The sequence below is a fragment of the Sinocyclocheilus grahami genome, unplaced genomic scaffold (assembly GCF_001515645.1).
Source record: "Sinocyclocheilus grahami isolate Dianchi unplaced genomic scaffold, SAMN03320097.WGS_v1.1 scaffold37.1, whole genome shotgun sequence".
In the NCBI taxonomy this organism is placed as follows: domain Eukaryota; kingdom Metazoa; phylum Chordata; class Actinopteri; order Cypriniformes; family Cyprinidae; genus Sinocyclocheilus; species Sinocyclocheilus grahami.
In genome coordinates this window covers 4381106-4396091 of record NW_015505216.1, presented here as the reverse complement: position 1 = coordinate 4396091, position 14986 = coordinate 4381106, and the positions used below count along the sequence as shown (strand labels likewise).

Below are 14986 nucleotides of genomic sequence, written 5' to 3'. Positions count from 1 at the left end.
TGTCAACTCTCTTCATTTTCTGTTTGGTTACTGTTGAATTCTCAAAATTTCTGTCAGAAGATTTTCTTATTTCCCGGCTGGAGGAACAAAGCTGCATTGATTGAGAAGGCATTCAAAATAATCTCAAGTATGCTTCTTACACACCTTCACTGTCTTTCTCATTTCTTGCTAGCAACACTGTGTGGACATTCTACAAAGCAGGGGTTCTCAAACTGTTTTTTCCGGTGAATCCTAAACTATTAACTTGAAGAACCCTCTAAGATTTTAAGTAAATATTAGAAGTAATTTAACAACACAGTTCATGTGTGGTTCTTTCATGTGGGTTAAGGGTTACATAACACACTAATCAAAGCAGGAAAATGGCAGTCCTTTGCCATTCAGGTCTTTTGTCCTCGGATCACATCATTCATGGCTTCAACCCACAATTCTCCAATCACACAGTCTTCATCAAAAGCTTTCCCTTTACAGCTTTTGTGACTAACATTGCTTTATACAATGTTTTATCTATTCTGGTTGGGCCGGCGTCATTCTCACCCCTCATACTTGCCTTAAGCCGTCTTCTGTAATTTTGTCACTCAATAAACTGACATATGCATATAGGCAAAGAATGAACTGCAGAATTTTCAAGAGCGCATTATTTAGGCAATTTGCTCTTGCATTAGAAATGTAGTTATTGAGTTTGATAAATGAATTAATAAATTAATGTATATTGAACGTATTATTAAATTAAAAATGTAATTTAATAAAGTAAATAAAATACTAAATGACTGTATAAAGTAAATAAAATAATTAGGAGTGGTTCTTACAATGATTATTATAAATATAAAAATAATCCACAAGTAATCTCCAAGAAAAAAGTACTTTGTCAGCAGTGTTCGAACTATACCGTGGACTTTGAGGGAGCCCACTTGTTTTTTTTTTTATAAGGGGGGGGGTCGTGCGCTTGCGCATGCCTCAAAAGAGGGCTTATGACTTACAAAGATACATAACAGCTACAAGTGTATGCACTACTTGCTTTATGCAAGCACTATAGGATAAATCACTATACAGGATTTACGCTATTATACTTTATCGACACGAATTGTTAGGTGAAACAACAAACAGCCACCCACAAATAGTCTATAAACCAAGCATCAGGCTGTCTTTGAGTTCACATGAACAACGGTTAAAGTTACTCGTCGTCAGGCTACAGAAGAATACCATACTTTCTCCGTTCAGTTAGGCCTAAAACATCGAGAGTCACGCAGACCTATAACAACCCACAGCCACAACACATACTGATTTTTGCCGATTCCGATTTTCTTTCTAAAAACTATAATTGACAGCATATACAAACAAAAATCTATGCAAATTTCAATGCAAATTAAAAAAATTATTTACATAAACAAAAATGATTAAACATTACAATTCCCCCAATCTGGACTAAGTTACAGATTTTCTCTCACTTAAACAACTCTCAAAATAAAGTGCTCTGTGACTGGAAAGAGAAAGAAATAGTTAACTTAAAATGAGTTGCTGTATGTAACAAAACAGATGTAATTTCCCACTAATTGCGAACAGGGCCGTTTCTAGGCATAGGCGAGCTAGGCGGTCGCCTAGGCCGCCACCAGCTGAAGGGCACTTTTAGCAGGGTTGTGATAAAGAGTGGCACGGTCACCCTGAAATATGACTGCCGCCCCCACTGGATCCCCCAACATTATTGGGCTAGAGTACTGTCAATCTGACGATGCCCGTATGCCACTAGATCAGAGTGCTGTCAATTGCTGCCTGATTGTTGCATGTAAAGCTTGCATTTGGAGCTCAACAACGCCGTTAGATCAGTGGGCTCTGTCAGTGCTTTGGCAAGGTAACACTTTTTTTTGCCATGCAATAAAGCTAAGTTCAAAGGCCAATTTAAAATATTGGTACAGTAAATAAAGTGCACAAAATCAGTATTTTGTTTAGGCAGTTTTTGTGGCACATTTGTCCAAAAGGTGTGCGTTAATGCATTGTTAAAGGATCAGCGTGTCATGTAATATTCCCATATAAACTTTAACATCCAATTAAAAAATATTTGTATAGTAAAATTCGCTAATTCACGAGATCAATACATCCTTTATTAGACCGCTTTGTCGAGTTAAATGCATCTTTACGGAGGTGCCGAAACGCTGAATCAATTCATTCACTTCCAACAGCGCTTAATGGGAGCAGCGTCATAGAGGGCAGAGCGGCACGTTATTTAAAGGGGACGTTAGCGCGTTAACGAGTAGCAAATGATTAAGTAGCTGCATTGGTTACTTTTATGCCACTGGTAAAGCTTTTATATGTAGTTTGGGGTAACAAAGGGGTTTTATAGGTTTGACTGAAATAATGCAATAACTGACACTTTAAATCAATGTTTCAAGAAACAACAACAAAAAAATTGAATTAAAAACAGATAAAGACAAAAAAAGTAGCCATTGATAGGTATAAATATAGGCACATATAAATGACACAAAGACACTAAGAAGAAGAAGAAGAATCTATCTTCCATTGCTTCTAGCTTGATTTTTAAAATTATTTTTATTTAATTAAATTAAAATAAATCAAATTCAATTGCTTTATGTAAACGTCAACAGGGTTCATATTAAATCATATATAATGCCATTTTGCTGCATTCAGTTCATCCATATTCGATGTATTAATCTCAGTACATTCCGCTGTCGCAGTGCAATTCCTCATATAGCATACACATTATTTATAACGCTAAATGTTTAACATCAATTTTATCAACGTAGATTCGAGTAAATCTTTCATTTTTAGGACGTTTTCAATATGGATCAAGTCGAAGACTAAAGGGACTTTGATCAAGTTTGGTCCCTCCAAGTCGCCGTACACGCGAAGGAAGTCGTAGCTCGGTTGCTAGGACAACATGGGTCAGCTTCGCTAGAACTATGTGCTATCCAAAGTAGATATCTGCTTTCATTAAATTAAATAAACCTCCTGATAACTGAAACCCCTGGTCAGTTACATTGGGAATGCAGGGACGATGAAATGGTATGTACGATTGTTTTGTGTTTGCTACATTATTGAAATGAAGATTTGATTTTTGGACATCAGACGCATCTGTGCGTTTCTTAGCGTTTTCCTTACAAATTCAGTTTTAAGTTTTTTTCATTGCATACTGTGTAATACTGATACTACTTCTAATAATATTAAATAATGTATAATAATAATAATGATGATAATGAACGGTCGTGAATATTTAAACGCACACTCTATACACACAAATTAAAATCGGTGTTCTGTCAGAATTTATGACATAAACCTCATCTTTCCCTAAACGTACATTACACGAGCTAGACTTTCTCAGCTCTGTTACTAAATCGCACAGATCAGAGCGTGATTTGATTGACTGTGTGGTTTCAGATGGGTGCTCCCAGTCCCAGCCTTAATACGCTGCTGTACATGTCTAATTTTATATAGTAATGTGTTTAGGGGCCATTTGTAATATTTCATAAGTTCATAGGGATTAGAAACCTACCGAGGTGTGACAAAATCCATTTGAAAACTCCTAAGATGTTTATTTATGAAAAATACAAAACAATGCTCTTTTTGTCCAGAAGCTGTACTGATAAGTAGTGAAATACAGTGATGTTTCCATCCCCCCTGTCAGGCTGTTCCTGTGTGGGCTCTTTCCCTCCCGCTGCCTGCCATCCTCATGATCACTGTGGGGCTCTATATGATTTTCCTTGCGGCTGTGCTGTGGTGTCATCACTGTCTCAAGGTACTTCAGCATCATTCCTCTTTCTGAGGAAACTTTATCAAACTTTTCTGTGAGCCAAATTCAAATAGAACAATCTTCTAGAATCAATACCTATGGCTGTTGCTATACAGTAGTCTGTCTGCCTGATTTGTCACAGCTTCCTTGTTCTGAAAGGCAGTTTAAATCTCACTTCCCACTGTTCTCACTTCTCTCTTTTGGGTCGTTTTTGCATTGTGTAACAGCTCTCTGACTTTGCAGGCCAAGTGTGATCCTCGGTGTTCAGATTGCTGCGCAGGTTTCTCTCCTTGTGAGTACTGTTTAGTGTGTGCCCAGTCATGTGACTGCCGTGCACCATCTCTGCAATCCTGTCTGGACTATTCCTGCCCCTCCCCTAATGTAAGTCACACATTGATTGTCTATTCCTGTTTTAAGCTGAATACACTCTGTATGCCACAGTTTTTCCACGTATGACTGAAGTCTTTGATCCCATGGTGTGATATACTCTACAATAAGATTTCGTTTGTTAACATTAGTTAATGCATAAGTTAACATGAACTATGAGAATTATATTATTATCATTTTTTTACCTTTGTTAATGTTAGTTAATACAAATACAATTGTTCATTCTTTGTTCTCGGTTAGTTCACATTGCATTTATGTTAATAGATAAAACTGTTGATTTATATAATAACATTAACTCAAATGAATAAATGCTGTAGAAGATGTTAACTATAGAACATTTATTGTAAAGCGTTACCAATGCCCAATGTTGGGGAAAGTTACTTTTAAAAGTAATGCATTACAATGTTACGTTACTCCATTAAAAAAAATAAAAATGTTATTGTGTTAGTTACTTTTTATGGAAAGTAATGCATTACATTACTTTTGCGTTACTTTTTGCCACCTGGGTTGGACTTGCTGATTAGTTTTTTTTATAACAGAAATCTCAAAAGTTATGTTTTTGTCAACTGTAAGGGCCTTTTTACACCAAAAGTGAAATTAATAAGCCTCTGGCAAAAGGAAGTGCCTCTGGTCTGCGGTTTCTCTCAACACAGGGACAGGAGAGGTGTCCGTGAATAAATGGGAAAACAAAGTAACCTGCGTTACTTATTTGAAAAAGTAACTCCGATATTTTGTTGTAAATTTAAAAGTAATGTGTTACTTTACTAGTTACTTAAAAGGTAAACTGATTACATAATTTGTGTTACTTGTTATGTGTTACCCCCAAGACTGCCTTTGTAACTAATCTTAACATTATGATGATATTATCAAATAACTTTATTATCAAAGAACTCGAGTGTTTTTGCTTTTTCTAAATAATAAACAGTTCACAAAATCCTGCCTATCCATGCCTATAAATATGAATAGAACTGGTATAAACCTGTTTTTCTTGATCTTGTTTAATGTAGTGTGCGATGTGGGATTGTGCCTGTACCTGTCAGCCTCCAGAGTGTGACTCCATCAACTGCTTCTGCTTTGAGATCAAGTTTAAGTAGAAGGGTGGATGGGAAGAAAAAAAACCTCCTCATTTTAAAAGATGCCTTAGAAGCTCCAACTCCAAGTGACACTTAAGTATGTTTTAAGCTCTAGAGAAATTGTGATTCAGTCTTTGGCTGTTCTGTAACGTTTGCATAATTTCGGAGACATTACCGCATCCTTCCTATTTATGATCATTGATTTAACTAAAATAAAGATTAAGATGTGCATCTATTGGGAATATACACTGAAAAAAAAAAAGTTATTTATTTTTCATTGGCTCAAGTTAAAAAATATAGATGTGAATCATTACCCTAAATTGTTTTAATTGGATGAATGAAAAAAAAAAATTCAGTGTACATTGTTTAATTGAATCATGTATGACTATTTTTCTCATGCTTAATAAAACAGCATAAATATTATAATATTATGGACATATTGCATTCATATCGGGATGAATGAGATCATTCATACCAGGTTTCCAAACAGCTGTAATTCCTGAAGTACACAAGCATTACAGAACAATAAGACTGAGGTGAAAGTAAAGGTTTTATTTTGATGAATTTGAAGCATATGGCTTTAAGAAGTGCCATGGACTTTTAAAACATTACGTTCAGCCGATTTTTACATTTTAAGCACAAAAAGTCCTATTAACTTATTGTGACTTATTACATTTATGTACTTTTTTGTTGTTTATTTTTTTCTAGTTTTCCAGTCAGCAATAATAGCCAGTGTGTTTCTCTTTGGCATCGATGTGTTTGGACATTTGTAAGATGGACATTTGTGCTTCATACAAAGAGAAGTTAGGAATCTATAAACCATATATGCTGTTCAGTGTATCTCATTCTGACAGAGATATATGCTCACCTATATTTATATGAGATACACTTTTATATACATATAGTTCTGACTGACCATTTTCAGATGACATTTTTGATTAGATTTCTTTTGTGATATACTATAATACTGTAAAAGTGTAACAAAAGCTATTTCCTATTTTTACCGATCTAATTGTTTACAGGGCATCATCTCGGTGTTACATAAGAAATATGATCTAACTATGTGTGCGTATTATATTATGTGAAATGTGATACAGTAATGTATGTGGCCATATTTTGAATGCTTACAGCCAACACTCTATGGCTTACAAAGTAAACCTGGGGCCGGTTGCATAAACTGTTTAGACTAGTCTTAAAAAGTTAGTTTTTCTTTAAGACAAAAAAGGTAGATTGGTCTTATTTGTAGTGGAAAGGTAAGACTGATTTCCCCTTTGCAACTGCTAGTTGGTCAAACTAGTTCTTAAGACACAGTCTTAACATGGTGACTAAGTTTATGCAACTGGCCCGAGACTCAGTCACTTCTTATTGATGGTCCCTCTGTTGCCTGGCAAAACTCTTTATTTTATTTTATTGTTATTGTTATTTTTTTTATAAATATGTGCTATTTTTTGTAAATGGGCTATTTTTTAAATGAATTAAAGTTTTATGAGGCTTTGTTTACTGCAAAATTATTATCTGTCGAGCATTGGTGGTGAGATATTAAAAAATTCACTTTAGATTCTTTGTTGGATTGTCCTGGATTTTCTGCTTTGTTTATGAAGCATGCAATTTTTTAAATGTTCAATTTATTTGTTGGAGGTTTCTACACTTTTCTATAAAGGCTTTCTATTTTCTATTTTCATGTAGCTCTTGCTGATTACAGCGATTATGTAGAGAAGATGTTTGAGAGATGAAAGGTCATGACAGAAGATCTCATGACAGTAGATCCCTTTTCTGATGGCACTAATCTCATAGATAGAGTCATGGAGTAACATCAGAGAACATCATGCAGAAGTTTCATTGCAGTCATCTGTAGACCACCAGCCCCCCTTTGCATAATTTTTTAATAGGGATTGCATTAATGCATGCTGTAATTCATGCATGTAGCAACAACATTAATAATCATATACCATGTCTATGCCACTCACAGCCTTTCTCTTTAACCTTTCTTTGCTGCATGCCAGTGTGCATGAATGTCACATCGCCCTTCTCCGGTTGCATCGTGGGTTAGCCTGCTACTAAGATTAGCCAAACCCACGGAATGTCAAAGGTCACTTCGTCCGAATAAATACAGGTCATCTCGCACTAGACAGATGTCACAGACTATCCAGACCTCCTCTGCCTTCATTTGGGGAGTATCTCTTGCTCACTTCATCCAAAAACACGGTAAAAATGTGCATGTTCTTTTCTTTTATTCTGTAGTACAAACATGTAAATAGCAGAAATACGGTACTTGTGTACTATATTATATGATTATTTTATTTTGTAGGCTTTACTTTTTTATTTGCTTTTATTTAAAGGCATTTGCTCAAATTATTTTCTACTGTTGCACGATTTTGTTTTTATTTCAAATATTAATATTATTTATACTACTACTACTAATAATAATAATTATTATTATTGTGGAAATAATAATAATAATTGTTTTAAAAATAATATACAATAATAATTATTATTGTTTTAAAAAATACATTCATAATTTAGCCAGTGACTGAAGTATTCAATCAAGAAATCATTCATAATTCTTAATTCTCTAAATAACTGTCTTGCTGAAATTTATAATACAAAATACTGATCAACAGAATTATTATTTTTTTAAATCATGAATTATGTTAACTAGCTTTACTGACTTTGCTTGGCATTCAACATTCCAAAGAGCCTTTTTAAGACCCCTTTTCACAAATCACAACCTGCTGTATAATGCTCAGCTGTACCACTGGCTATATATATATATATATATATATATATATATATATAAAACGCTGACATCCAAGTAAAACGAACATCTGAACGATGCTAGCTTTTCGCTAACGTTAGTCTCTTCAGTTTTCATGCAAAAATAACAGTTACGTGAGCCGCACAAGGTCATACGTGTTTGTATCTCAAGGACATGTGCATCCAAACTCGTCGAGAACTAGCTGACAAAAAGGTGGTTAGAAGAAAGAAAAATCCGTGCTTTTAGTTAGGTTTACGAGTTAAGTACACACCCATATCTGAACCCTTGCTCAGACTCTTTGGTGTTGATTTAACGCTCACCTGATTCATTACTTGGTCTTAGGGGAATGTTTTTGTAATGTGATTCATGTGTTTGTACTGGTACTCTGAATAATTTAATCTCAGAGATCATATAAATGTCTCTCTGTCTCCCACACCTTCCTCCACAGAGTCAAGATGCCTCACGCTTACCCATTCCTCACTCCAGAGCAGAAGAAGGAGCTGAGCGATATTGCTCAGAGGATTGTCGCCCCTGGCAAAGGCATTCTTGCTGCGGATGAGTCTACAGGTACTTTAAGCCATTCGGTTTGTGTTTGTTAATAACCTATTCTAAGGCCCTTCTAATCTTTCATCTCGAATCTTTGTTCTTGTGCAGGTAGCGTGGCCAAGCGGTTCCAGAGCATCAATGCCGAGAACACGGAGGAGAACAGGAGACTGTACCGCCAGCTTCTGTTCACCGCAGACGACCGCGTCAAGCCCTGCATCGGTGGCGTCATCCTCTTCCACGAGACCCTCTACCAGAAGACAGATGATGGCAAACTCTTCTCCCAGCTCCTTAAGGAGAGGGGCATGGTAGTTGGCATCAAAGTGGACAAGGGTGTGGTTCCCCTGGCTGGCACTAATGGAGAGACCACCACACAAGGTGAAAATCCCATCGCTATCTATAAAATAGGTTATCGGGTAGTAAAAGTACACATGGTATTTTATAACCTTTCGTATCCACTTAAATGCTGGAATTAGATGGACTTTGTCCAAAACTGAATGGTCACAGTCACTTGCTCATGACTCATTAAATGCTCATTTGCCTCTGCGTTCGCAGGTCTGGATGGGCTGTACGAGCGCTGCGCTCAGTACAAGAAAGACGGGGCAGACTTTGCTAAATGGAGGTGTGTGCTGAAGATCACCCCCACAACCCCCTCAAGACTGGCCATCATTGAGAACGCCAATGTGCTCGCCCGTTACGCTAGCATCTGCCAGATGGTGAGACACTTACAGCTATATATCCATGTGTTTTTTAATGAATGTTTTTATTCAGCATAGATGCATTCAATTGATCAAAAGTGACAGTAAAGACATTTATAATATTCAAAAAAGATTTTTATTTCAAATAAATGCTGTTCTTTTGAAATTTCTGTTCAAAGAATACTGGAAAAAAGGACCGTTTCCATTAAAAAATATTAACCATCACAACTGCTTTCAACACTGATAATAATCAGAAATGTTTCTTGAGCAGCAAATTAGCATATTAGAAAGACTTCTGAAGGATCATGTGACTCTGAAGACTGCGGTATTGATGCTGAAAATTCAGCTGTGCCATCACAGAAATAAATTACATTTTAATATATGTTAAAATAGAAAAGTTATTTTAAATGCTAATAATATTTTACAATATCCTGTACTTTTGATCAAATAAATGCAGCCTTGTTGAACATGAGACTTCTGTCAAAAACATAAAAAAATTGTACCCACCCCAAACCTTTCAATTGTATTGAATAATAAAATAATTAATTATACAGTAATTCATGATTATTATATTAAGTTTTATATTTTAGTGCTGTCAAACGATTAATCGCATCCAAAATAAAAAAAATGTGTATACATAATATATGTATGTGTGCTGTGTAAATTTATTATGTGTACACACACATGCATGTATCCATTTCAGAAAAATGTTATGTTAATATATTTATTTATAATATAAATTTAGACGTAAATATTTTCAAAATGTATACTGTATGTGTGTGTTTTTATTTATTTATATATATTTACACACACAGAACACACGCATATATTATGTAAACAAAAACTTTTATTTTGTGTGCGATTAATCGTTTGATAGCACTAATTAATTTGTAATAAAAATAATTTCATCCTCTTTCTCCTCAGCATGGCATTGTGCCCATCGTGGAGCCTGAGATTCTGCCTGATGGTGACCATGACCTGAAGAGGTGCCAGTATGTGACCGAGAAGGTTCTGGCTGCCATGTACAAGGCCCTGTCAGACCACCATGTGTACTTGGAGGGCACTCTGCTCAAACCCAACATGGTGACCGCCGGGCATTCATGTTCCCAGAAGAACACCCCTCAGGAGGTCGCCATGGCCACTGTCACAGCTCTTCGCCGCACCGTTCCTCCCGCTGTGCCTGGTTAGTAAAGTGAACGCAATTACTCACTCAGTCATGGCAGAGTCTTTATCTTATCACAGGCCTGCTTGATAAATTCTTAAGCATGTAATTATCATCACCTCATACCACACCCCTTTCTCGATGTAGGTGTCACCTTCCTGTCTGGAGGCCAGAGTGAGGAGGAGGCCTCACTCAACCTGAATGCCATTAACCAGTGTCCCCTGAGCAAGCCCTGGGCCCTGACCTTCTCCTATGGTCGTGCACTGCAGGCCTCTGCCCTCAAAGCCTGGGGTGGCAAGAAGGAGAATGGCAAGGCCTGCCAGGAGGAGCTCGTAAAGAGAGCTCTTGTAAGTTTTATTAACTTGGGATCATCTACTGGATACTGATCTGGTTATATGAAAATCCTAGTTTTGTAACCAGATTTTCTCTAATTGCAGTACAAACAAAAAATCTGGCATGTTTTTTTTTTTTTTCTAATTATAATTAATGTTCTTTTATTTATTATAAATGGTGTATGTATACATATAAATTAATTTTTAATTTATCATGTCTGTATGTTATACTATATTTTATATAAACATTTATTTTTATTTTTGCTTATTACATAGAATATATATATAGAGATTTTTTTTTTTTTTTTTAGATTCTTGATTGTAAGACATGGAGTAATTTGTTCAGGAGGGATTAGCATTTCATATGTGAACATTTTAAAACAACTGTTTGGTCTTGTGTTTCTATCTCCAGAACAACAGCCTGGCCTGTGTTGGGAAGTATGTGTCCGCAGGAGATAAGGGTTCTGCTGCTGGAGAGTCTCTCTTTGTGGCCAACCATGCCTACTAATCACCAGGAAGCCTTTTCCATTTCAATCCTCATCATATTCCTAAAGAATCAATGAACCCCAACGCATCTATACTCTGAACTCATCATTTGACCCATTCCCTTTTTCTTTCTAGTGCTTGTTACTTTTCCATGTGTGAAAACAAAACCATGAAACTAAGAGATCATACGTTTTTGCCCTAATCTCCTCCCTCTTCAATTATGTATTGTAATGTTTACCTCTTTAGAGAAACGTTGCTCTTGTTCTTGTAGTACTTATAACTGTATTTGACTTGCACAAAGCACATATACCCTTCAGGGGTATATTATTGTTGTTACTGTTTAATATGGTACACACTGGGGAAAAAAAAAAACATTAAAGTATCTTTCACTGCTAACCTAATTTGTTTTTTTCATGCTGTTATACAGACAACACATCATTGTGAGGTTTTGTGTTGGAACATTTCTCTGAATATTTGTCTATTCATCTTTATGAACCAACCCAGATGCAAGAATGTCAATTTATAGGATGATTATCATCCTGAGACGAATCTCTGCTGCTTTACAATTTTCAATTGCAAGCTTTATCAGTAAGCTGTTTTGTAATTGTCAAGGATGCTTGAGAAACTCTGCTTTCTGAAATATCTATAAATAGTTTCAAACAAATAGTTCAGGACAAATATTAAACTGGCGAAAACATGAGATTTCAGCGAATGAGACTAAGTTACAGCACACTGATTTAAACCTTTCACACTTTCTCAACACCCTGTAGACATTATCTAGTATTTAAATGTTTTTGGCTCAGTTTATTGGCAGCAGATGTATGGCCTGAGTTCATGACAAGGAGCTCATAATGGTTTCAGAAGTGACATTACTTGCAGAATCCTTCATGTCAGTGTAATGCATGAAAACTCCACAAGGAAACATGCAATATAAATATATTTTATTACAAAATAAATTCATAATTTTTCTAAATCAAGTAAATCTGCAAGAATCTTTCACTTCTATATTTTCTTGTAAATTAATAAATTTAGAACATTTGTAAGAATTTAGTAAATTCTTAGAAATCAAAGAAATGTTTATTGAAAATCTTTTACAACTTTAGACAAAATTCTTATAAATGAGAAAAATTCTAAGTGTTCTTGTAAAATCTTCGTTTCTAAAGTTTCTAGGGCCTAAGCGAAAGGATGGAAAGGCCACTCATGTCAACCCACCAGATGCAAAGCTGACTGAAGTTAGAAACAGCAAGGTGTTTTCCACGTCTTACTCCATAACCTGAAATAAAAACAGAAGTCATTGTTATTCATCGAAATACATTACATTAAGAGCAAATCTGACATGGTGGGGAAAAAAAAAAAAAAAGATTGATTATATATATATATATATATATATATATATACACACACACATAAAAAAAAAAAAGCTAATCTTAGACTTAAATTAGTCCTGTTCTCCAGCGGTTCCTCAACAACTGGGAGCACTTCATAGGCTGGAGCTTCTTAAAGAGCATTAGTCTATAATGTGTGATTTTCTTAAATTCAAGAAAATGTGTAAGTAAATGTGACAGGTGGTTTTTCCATGTCTTAATCCATGACCTGAAACAAAAACATAAATCAGTGTTATTCAATAAAATACATTACATTTAGAGCAAATCTGGCTTCTGTAAAAAGATTTTTTAAAAAAAAATAAAAAAACATTTAGCGAATCCTAGACCCAGCAGTTGGGTTCAAAACAACCCAAACGCTGGGTTTGTCCCTTTTTAACCCAGCATTTTTTAGAGTGTACCATGGAAGGCCATATGGTCAGAGTCCTTCACAGGTGCACCGCACCCGAAATCAATTAATTTGACTTTCATGGTGTCCTGGTTGATGAGCAGGTTCTCTAGTTTTATATCACAATGGAAGACGCCACGCTCGCAGCAAACATTGGCAGCATTAAATCACCTGGCACATAACATTTCGTGCCGTCCCCTCATCAAGGCTTCCACCATGGAGCTCCACGAACAAAACAAATCCATGCAGGGCATGGGGCACTCCAAGGCCATAATATAGTGGTCTGTGTCATCGTGCCAGTCCAGTGGTTTAATGATCTGTGGGATGCTGGGGCCCATTGTCACAAATCCAGTCCATGGCCTTCTGGCAGATTGCTAGTTGAGGTCACTCTACCATTACATTGACTCTCACACTACACAGACTGTTACATGTCACTCCGGACAAGGAAAACCAAGACACACTGCTCGGTAAGGCAGCGAACACTAGGGGGAGTGAAAAACGCTAGACAATACTCTACAATCTGAACAGGAACTGAGTGGGTGTTAAATAGAGTGAATAATGGCTCTCAGGTGAGCGTGTGATTAGTGAAGGCTGTGTGATCAGTGAATTCAGCTGTGTAAGTGCAATGGATGATGGGAACTGTAGTCCGGAGTGACACGTAACAGTCTGTGTAGTGTAAGAGTCAATGTAATGGTAGAGTGAGCTCTACTGGCAATCGGCCGGAAGGCCACGGACCGGATTCGTGACACCCATATTGGCCATAAATGTCAGGTTGATCTCCATGGGGAGGCATTTGGGATGACCAGGCTAAAAGAAAGAAAATATCACGATAATATTGAGGTGGTTTCACAAAACAGATCGACTATTGAGAAATTATTTGTAGTCTGTGATTAACATGAAGATAAGATTTCATAAATTGAAAACAGTGACTGAGAAACTAAAAGATGCAATAATACTCACAACTGGGATGTAGGCCTATGGCATGTGTGGTGTCTTCTCAGCATATATCATAGCCACCTAATCATGTGCATAGAGCTTATATTACTCCAGTTATGAATCCTGAACAGATATGCAAAGTTTTGGAAGTAAAAAGAAGGGTAAGTAAAATAAAAGGAAAGCTTAAATCCATCTTTGCAGCAAGCCCCTGCATGCACAAAGCCAAATACTCCTTCTCCCAGCTTGTAGCCAATTTCATAACGCCAACAGATGTGTCCTAACAAAAGAAACAACTGTAGTTAGCATAAAAATACATGTCACTAAAATGTATTATTATGAAATGATGAAATGTTGATCAGGAGCAAAATACATTTTAGTTAAAAGATACCAATTGTGAACAAGAAAACTTTAAAAATTAACTTGGAAATTAGGCTTTATTCTGGTCATTTGAGGTCAGGGGTGTTCAGTCCTGGTCCTGGAGGGTCACCATCCTGCAGAGTTTAGGTCCAAGCTAAAAGCACCTGAAGCAACTCAAAGTTTCCCAGATAACACAGCTCTGCCCCCTGTTGTCTAAAGCAGGTGTCTTCAACGTTTTTCAGGGGCCTCTTAGGTGACAGAGACATGGAGCAAGGACCCCCAATACAAAATGTGTCAAGCAGAGCTACATATTAAACATACAGCCTTAGATATTAATAGAAACTAATCATATTATGATTAAGAATAAATTATGTTATACTATGTGTATATTATGTTAAGACAGTAGATCAGGACTATCCACATTATTATTGTTGCACATGTATCACTGCCTGTATATTACTTTTCTTTTTTTTAATTGAGACATTACAAATAATTGGAATGATGGAATTAAAAAAAACACTTTGATGCGAATATTTTTCTATTAATCTTAATAGTTTGCATTTAGATTGTGCATATCTATTTTGACATGCCATATTTTTGTCCAAGTATTACTTTGTGCAAGTATCATCTATTGCATCTTCAGAGTGAATCACGCATTTAGATGTCACTTCCAAAGACCGCTCACTTTACAATCACTAAAAAGCTGTCACTCATCTTAGTTCACGATCTCAGAACGTTCTATTAAAAT

General features: G+C 36.1%; 1 protein-coding gene across 1 annotated transcript; it reads left to right on the top strand.

Moving 5' to 3' along the window:
* Positions 1-7318: 7318 nt before the first annotated feature.
* Positions 7319-11554, top strand: LOC107581735 (fructose-bisphosphate aldolase A). Its single transcript, XM_016267377.1, has 7 exons — positions 7319-7404; positions 8403-8521; positions 8609-8875; positions 9053-9213; positions 10120-10378; positions 10505-10704; positions 11102-11554. The coding sequence occupies exons 2-7, from the start codon at positions 8410-8412 to the stop codon at positions 11195-11197; spliced, it is 1095 nt and encodes a 364-aa protein (XP_016122863.1). The 5' UTR covers positions 7319-7404; positions 8403-8409; the 3' UTR covers positions 11198-11554.
* The last annotated feature ends 3432 nt before the right edge of the window (positions 11555-14986 follow it).

Bases quoted from the DNA above. Each gene is read 5' to 3' on its own strand.
- LOC107581735 (XM_016267377.1), top strand. From the start codon at position 8,410: ATGCCTCACGCTTACCCATTCCTCACTCCAGAGCAGAAGAAGGAGCTG. The intron at 9,214-10,119 runs GTGAGACACTTA...CTTTCTCCTCAG, and splicing joins ACGCTAGCATCTGCCAGATG to CATGGCATTGTGCCCATCGT. The intron at 10,379-10,504 runs GTTAGTAAAGTG...TTCTCGATGTAG, and splicing joins CGTTCCTCCCGCTGTGCCTG to GTGTCACCTTCCTGTCTGGA.